The following is an 8,790-nucleotide window of genomic DNA, read 5'->3' on the forward strand; positions in this document are numbered from 1 at the left end:
AATTATAATTGGAATTATATAAGTCCAATATAATGATAAAAAAATTTAAAGATCTTTTTAAAAATGGGGGAACTAATAAATTAATAAATTTGTGGTAATGTATTGACAGACCATCTTGAGTTGATTCATAAACCTGCCTTCACCAAAAAACTACTAAAAATGATATATTATTACTAATATTTATCAATTATTTTGAATAATTACTTCCTGAATAGTACGTTTATTGTAATCGAAATTACTTTAAAGTTCCGGATTGGTCTGTTTGAAATCCGATGTTCGACCAATTGGAAGCCAATACAAAGTGATTTTCTTTCTTTACTATTACTTGTGTCCGTACTTATTTCATTTCCCAGCAATTGATTCGAGGCAGATCGATTCTTCGGAAAGAATGAAAGAGACACGGGATAACTAATGTTCCGAAACAAGGGCCACACTCCACTACAGCCTTCACGTCTTGGACGTCAGTTTCACTTTCGACGAAAACCGGCCCAGACAACACAACTCCCTTTCAGCTATTGCGGCCAAAGTTCCACAGCGCGAGTGATAAAGATCCCGCTCAGAAGTCTTCTAAAACTAAATTAACACGACCCAACAACAAATTTAATTTGTTTTAATTATAGTAAGGTATTTAATTCGGCACTTTTGATTGAAGTATGTATTATTCAACAGTTTTTCGGCTGAGGAGAGATCGAGGTTGGAGTACGGGAGGATGTTGATTTTTAAGTACCAACCCTAATCCAATACAAGGACTTTCCAACTGAAGAAAGTAAAACTAAGCGGTAGCGGAACAAAGAAATAAAACTCGTAGAATCTCATTATCAGTTGTATATTCGTACACATCTGAATGGTAGTCACTGTTGACTAGATAATATATGAATATTTCTTAGAAATAGCATGAATATAATTATGGAATATTGTATATATATTGTTCTCTGTACTATTATCGAAATAGGACAGCGGTCGGCACAGAACTACTGGAAGGCCACGCACTATATAAAGATTAAAGACACATCGTTCATTAGCTGCAATTTATTAATTATTACTTCAGTACTTTAATCTTGGCTTATAAATAATAAACATATATAAAACAGATTATGTTCTTTCAAAATTCGTACTACTTGTACAAGAGCCCGATTGAAAAAAAAGTCAGTTATTTTACCCCAATTTGTTATTACTTTAATGAGAACTATGTATAATTACTGTTCCAAACTTGATAGTATTATATTATAAAAACATAATAGAACATCATTTAAAGTAGTAAATTAGTAGTAAATTTGCTAAAATATGAGTCTTAATAGAGCTCTTTACGTTCAACAGTTCCTGAGATACAGTTTTTAAAAAAGTAACTACTGGAAGGCCACGCACTATATAAAGATTAAAGATACATCGTTCATTAGCTGCAATTTATTAACTATTACTTCAGTACTTTAATCTTGGCTTATAAATAATAAACATATAAAAGACAGTTTATATTCTTTCAAAATTCTTACTACTTGTACAATAGCCCGATTGAATAAAAAGTCAGTTATTTTACCACAATTTTTTATTACTTTAATGAAAACTATGTATAATTACTGTTCCAAACTTGATAGTATTATGTTATGAAAACATAATAGAACATCATTTAAAGTAGTAAATTAGCTAAAATATGAGTCTTAATAGAGCTCTTTACGTTCAACAGTTCCTGAGATACAGTTTTTAAAAAAGTAACTACTGGAAGGCCACGCACTATATAAAGATTAAAGATACATCGTTCATTAGCTACAATTTATTAATTATTACTTCAGTACTTTAATCTTGGCTTATAAATATTAAACATATATAAGACAGTTTGTATTCTTTCAAAATTCTTACTACTTGTACAAGAGCCCGATTGAAAAAAAAAGTCAGTTATTTTACCCCAATTTTTCATTACTTTAATGAAAACTATGTATAATTACTGCTCCAAACTTGATAGGACTATGTTATGAAAACATAATAAAACATCATTTAAAGTAGTAAAGTGGTAGTAAATTTGCTAAAATATGAGTCTTAATAGAGCTCTTTACGTTCAACAGTTCCTGAGATACAGTTTTTAAAAAAAGTAACATTAAATAAAAAATCAGCAATTAATGAATTTGTTTACGGAAGTCTATATCTCAGGAAAATGTTAACGTATAGATGTTTTTAGTACTCATATTAAAGCTAGTTTAATGTGCTATAAAGTAGTTCATAATATGTGAACATAACTAGTAGTAGTTTCATTTAGCAAAATAAATTAACAAGATGATTTCTAGTTGTTGAGCCAAAGTTTTGATTTATGAAACAAAATATATCTCAGAGGCCATTGGGCGTACAAATGTCTGCCAGTAATCAAATTAAAAATACATTAATGTAATATTTTTTTTAATTTATTTATTTAATGTGATTTACAACTGTACAAATAATAAATACAATAAGTAAATATGTTGTATGTTTCATTTACACATGTATATCTTGGGAAGGAACCACCCATTGGTGGTATTTCAAGCATTAATTTAAATTAGAAGGCCCCGTGGCCATCTTCTTTTCAGACGCCTCGGAGGATTATCAGGGATTGTTAAGGATGAGATATTAAGAATTAATGGGTCAGGATGGGTAAATGTAATATAAAGTCGTTTATCTTCGTTTTTATGATATTTCTACTACTCCTACGAAGGTAAAGGTCAGAAACTACTTTATGGTGCACTACACTAGCTTTAATTCGAGTGCTAATAGACATTTGTACGTCGAATGATTATTGAGATATAGATTTCTCAAAATATTCACTAACTACTGATATTTCAGTACATTTTTATGAAATGTTGCTTTTTAAAAAGCTATATCTTGAGTATAACTATTGGACGTAAATTAGCTCTATTAGGGCTAATATTTTAGCAAATTTACTCTTCTTTAAATAATTTCTAGTATTGTCGGTATTTTTTAAAATATAGAGCTCCGAATGAAAAATTAACATTATTTTAATGTTTTGAAACAGACGCCATTTTTTATTCCCCATATCCATACTTGGCAGACTCATCAATTTTGGCTAGTAATTATACACAGTTTTCATTAAAGTGATAAAAAAAAAAAAAAAATGACTTTTTTCTCATCTTTGTCTGTTGTACTAATATTGAGTGACCTGTGACTTATCATTAGGTGTCAAATTAAAATCAAAAACAAGCTCGGTAGTCACGAAGGAAACCCGTTGATGGCTAACAGATTTTTTTATCGTACATGTCTTGAATCGGAAAACCTCAGATTTTGAGGGAGTTTAATTGTTTTTATACATACACTGACTTCTGGTCGTACAATTAGCCAATGTCTCTTAGAAACATATCAATATCCACTAGCCAATAAAATAAGGAGAAAGAGTTTCTCAATAAGTGAGGTAAAAGTCATAAATCAAAACATATGTCATTGTTGTTTTTATTATTAACTTTACTTTTTTTGATCTTTTATTAAGAATTATTATTTTAATCTACTTATTTTATCTTGATTTTTTAAAATTTATAACATTGTATATAGTTAGAGGTGTCTTTTGTATGAGACTATACCTCCTCCCCCATAATCAATTGTTAAAAAAAAAAAAAAAAAAACCATGTAAGACCCACCAGGCTGATCTGGTATTAAATAAATAAAATCATAATTTGATATAAGAGTACTTATACTACATAATATAAAATAATTAATTTTATTGGAAATCTGAAACTTCGATCTATTATTTTTTAAATTCCATAATTTATTAGGTATTTGACCATGTATTATGTATCATTTTCACTATGTATTTGCCGTATTTTATGGATTTTACCGTTAATTTTTGGACTGTCTATAGAGGGACCACAGTAGATAAGAAAACCCCCTGTCTACGCTAATATCTCTAGGAAATATCCATTTTAAAATAAATCCATATTTTTTTTTTCATATGTGCCACTAGTCAAACAAGGCGGTATTGTTTCTTCATACATTATTTGTTGACGTTTCGGTGCTTTCCTCCCCATTTATGAAGCATCCCGTTAGTAGACATTTACTACACTTTACATAAATTTTGTCGTTCGATACTTTTTTTATTACAATTACATTATATTAGTCACATTTTATGAACTAAAAATATAATTAAAGTCATTTAAATTAAAATTCTCTAGCCATTAATTCCACATCTATGTTTACTTGTTCAGCCCCTACCTTAGACTTTGTTCTCTGTGTAATTGTCTATTGTTAAAAATATTTAAATATTTTTGTAACTGACTTTTTAATAATTATTTTATTGGATATTGTAATTCTATTTATGGTAATTTTTTTAATTTATTTTTATTAGGTCAGTACAGTGAACTCCGGGATGCATAGTCTTTGTTTATAATTAATTGTTATTTTATTGTTTTCAGTGATATTTGATAACTCTAATAATTTTCTGATTCTGGTTCTGTTCACCATATCCAAATATTTTAGCTATTTCAAAATTTATGTTGTAATTTAACGTTATGTTGAAGTATAGAAAGTGCTGTTGTGTTGTCCGATTCTTTTTTTTTTCTTCTATACAAACTTTTTCAAAAATTTCACAATCAGATATTTTGCCCTTTGTATTACTAATACAACTATTAAGCTTATTGGAATTATATAAGTCCAAAATAATGATAAAAAACTTTTTAATATTATAAGTTAGACCTCAACAAATAATACAAGTAGAAAAAATATAATACATGAAAAGGAATAGAAAATTTGATTACTGCTACCATGATAAAAAATTAATAAAAAATATTCCAAAAATATTATTAAAACGATTAAATATTTAATAAAAATAAATATGAGAGCATTAATGTTGTATTTTCAGTTATATCCCTGATTATCTTAAATAATTTGAAGTACATAATTATCATTATATGTGTTATTGAAGTGAAATAATGAAAATTTGGCACCCTTTCTCACTAATTTTCACCCATTGTCAATTTGCGTGATAACGTTGTCATTCGATTTTGTGTATACTATCATTTTGTTGTGCGTATCATTTTTTTTTTTTTTTTCATAACCTTTAATATTTAGTTGAATATATATACACATGTTATTAAAGAAGTCTTTTGAATACATGATATTTTTTATATCATTTTAGTGATTTTATACTTCTTTATATAGTGCTGAATTGGCTCGTTAAATTCTATTCGGCAGATAATTACTGGGCTTTGTGAGGCTTAGCAGACACTTTCTGAACCCACTCAATGATCAGTTGGCTGAGGTCAATGTCGACCACTTAGTTCGCCTGTCGTTCGAGCCCTTTGTGTGGTCGTGATGAAATGTACAAGTCAGTTATTTTTATGGTATGAAGAAACATTAAATGACCAAGATAATTAATTATATGTAAGAATTCTTACCTGTTTTATCCCTTCGACCATCGTAAGAAGATCTCTTTTGTCAGTATAATAGTTTGCATAAAGCAAAGGCCAATGAAAAGGGTTCTTCGAACGGAGTAGCACCCTTCCTCTGCTGTGGGGTTTGAGCAGAACCGGGACGATGTTGAAGGCATCTCGGCCCTGGAACGGCCTGTACACTGCGTCATAGAAAGTCTCATTCATGTTATAACTTTTTCTAATCGAACCACCGATGTCACCAGTAAAGGCACCGGGCCCGAAGACGAGCTCGATATCTGGATGACCAGATCTACGATTGTACTTGGTCTCGTAGAATGCCATCGCTTCAGCTCCACCCGGAAGAGTATAGGGTCCCTTGCCGTTTAGCCAGTAGTCGATGATATAGCGAGGATTCCTATACCTGTCTTCGACAATGGAGACGGTATCATTGATGAAGAAGGCCAATCCGGCCATAGACACATGATCTTGAAGATTGTAACCCACTTTCAAATCTCTGATGACTGGTATACCTAGTTGCCGAAGATGTTCACTAGGTCCGATACCCGATAACATGAGGAGTTGAGGCGAATTCAAGCTCCCAGCGGACAATATCACTTCTTTTCTCACTCTTATAACGTATTTTTTTCTGTTCTTTACAACTTCCACACCAATAGTTCTGCGAGTTATTTTATCTATCAATATTTTCGTAGCTTTTGTCCTCTTAGAAACTTGCAAATTTTTTCTGTTTCTTATCGGCCTAAGAAATGCCTTGGAAGCGCTCATTCTCGCTCCATTTTTTGTCGTCGTTAGTACGTATGAAAATCCTTCATTAGTTAAGCTGTCCGTATCGCCTACAGGGTAACCGAGAGTCCTTCCAGTTTCGAGAAAAGCTTTGGCTAACGGAGTTCTCCATTTCGGTCTTTCAATATTCATATAACCACCTTTCCCGTAGTATTTGGACCTATTAAGGCTTTGTACATTGAGGTTCTCGACCTTCAAGAAGTATGGAACGACATCTTCATATCCCCAACCATAGTTTCCCAGCGACTCCCAGAGGTCATAATCGGCTTTAAATCCTCTTGTATAAAGCATATAATTAATAACACTGGTTCCACCCATTGCTTTACCTCTCGGCCAACTACATTTACCATAATTCATGCTGAGACATGCACCCTTCTGTGGCTCAGTAGAATATCCCCAGTTGTATTCAGTGCTCAGGATGTAGGATACTAATAGGGGGATATCGGTGATCAGAATTTCTTCTTTACCGGCTTCTACGAGGAGGACGGACCAGTCCGATCTCTCTGTGAGTCTGTTGACTACGACACTGCCGCCAGATCCGGCACCGATCACGATGAAGTCGTATTCCTTTTCGAAGAACTTGATGTCCTTGGTTGCACCATAAGGAATATCGAAGACCTCGCGGTACATGTCGAAGATGGAGGGCTGTGCATGTACCGGAGCGAGGAAGAGGAGAGCTGCTAGGAAGACCATGTCGAACTCGACTGAGCCGCCCGACCTCCCGCTACCCTTCGCCGTTGCTCCTTCCTACGCGCTCTCCGCTGTCTCTCAATTTTAATAAATATTTTTTAACTTAGCATTACATTTTACATAATTTTGTTTGCATTTCTTTTATACAGATATTAAGAACTGATGGCTGCACTTACAAAATTAACATTAAAATGTATAATTACTTAATAATAAGAACCAAATTTGTGAGAAAAATTGTTAAGTCGATATCCTGTGAGTACAAGCATAAATGTAAAGTTAAATTTTCTTATTTTTAAAGGATTTCAATCGATCAAACAAATAAAAGATAATATTCTCCCTCCCATATATTTGTAAACGTTTTTAAAATATTTTGTTTTCACTTTTGACAATATCTTGTTAAAAATCAGTGAAATTCCAGTAGGGTAGACTTATAAAAAAGACATTTATAGGATAATTATCACCATTTTCGCAAAATATTTATTTCTATTCGCTTTTATAGTAAAACATAAAAAAAAATTAAAATAAAAAAAAAAAGGTATACATTGGCATATATAATTTTTCTACTTCATAAACATTATGCTGAGATCTATTGATTTTAAGAATAAATGCTTTAAAAATATATATCAGTTAGGTTTTTATTTAAAGAAATATAAAAACTATAAATACTGTTGTAAAATACAAAGATTTTTATATAAATTTTTCAACGCTTCAATATAATTTACTTACAGTCTTAGATCTAATGTCAAGTTGTAAGGAATTCATATATAAATAAACATGGAATGAATTTATTGAATAAATGCGTGAAACGGTAACAAATTTAAAACCAGAATGTTGATAACAATAAGAAAAATTGATGTCAAATTATTATTATAAAATTATATACATTTATAAAAGTAGTTCATCTTTATTATCTGTTAATACAACCTAACAATTTATAAGAACATTACTTTAGGTATTGTTGCTACGGCAATAATATATCAGAAGTCAAGATACATAGAATAACATACTCTGATATGTAATTTTTTGTTCTAGTTATATGATTTTTATACTTTTAACTTAAATTTACTTTTATGTGTGATGGAAAAAAAGGGGAGAGAAAATTTTGTAGAATTGAAATACAGGAAAAATTAAACATATTTAAAGAACGATAAAAAGCTAGGAAAAAAAATTAAAATGAGTAAGGGAAGAAATAATAAACAATAAAAAGTAAAAAATAAATTATGTATAATTTTATTACATAATGAAGAAATTGTTATAATGCGACTATTTAAAAAACAAAATTATGCTATGACTATTTATATTAATATAATTATTAAAAAAAATTGTGCTTCACTAGTCATAAGTATGCTGTGTATGAGGCAACCCAATGAAGTTGGGTAGCACAACATTAGGGGTATTCATAACGTTGTGTTAAATTTAAAGTATTTTACCGTGTTAAATGTTTTAAGTATATGATTGTGAGCAGACCTATTTAAGTCCTGTTAAATGGTAAATGCATTAAAGATCCTAGCGGATTTTTCGAGCAACTTGTTTTATAACCTTTCCTTCCAAACCTTCATGTTATTATTTACTTCTAAGTTTTGATTAAAATAATTTATTACGAAATGCCTAAATTGAAGGAAAAGTGGAAGTTGTGTGAAAGTTTGGCTACTGAGTGCCTTGTTGATCTTCTAACTAGTGAGGAAGAGAATCAAGAAGTGCTAATTGACAACTGTCATTACATTATTATCATTGTGATCCATTGCTTTATTAGATTTAAAAACATCCAAAACAATACTAATACACAATCAAAACACAAACTACAAGCAAGTAACCTAGCACAATAACAAACAAAATTGGGACGAGCTCAGTTGGTCTATTGCACGACGTTATTCTCCATTTAAGAAACCTAGTAACAGACTCTGAACCACATTATATGTTATATCGTTTCAACATGATAAAAGAAGGAAATATTTCTCCA

The 8,790-nt window shown here is 30.7% G+C and overlaps 1 protein-coding gene across 1 annotated transcript in view; it reads right to left on the reverse strand.

Moving 5' to 3' along the window:
• The window catches only part of LOC106680644 (glucose dehydrogenase [FAD, quinone]), an 87,654-nt gene extending 80,836 nt beyond the window's left edge, over positions 1 to 6,818 (reverse strand). Inside the window, exon 1 of the mRNA XM_014420507.2 lies at positions 5,364 to 6,818. Within this exon, the coding sequence (XP_014275993.1) occupies positions 5,364 to 6,770 (1,407 nt within the window). The 5' untranslated portion in view covers positions 6,771 to 6,818. The remainder of the gene's footprint in view (positions 1 to 5,363) is intronic.
• Positions 6,819 to 8,790: the final 1,972 nt, after the last annotated feature.

This window comes from Halyomorpha halys, unplaced genomic scaffold (genome assembly GCF_000696795.3).
Source record: "Halyomorpha halys isolate HHAL.00 unplaced genomic scaffold, Hhal_1.1 Scaffold273.1, whole genome shotgun sequence".
NCBI lineage: Eukaryota > Metazoa > Arthropoda > Insecta > Hemiptera > Pentatomidae > Halyomorpha > Halyomorpha halys.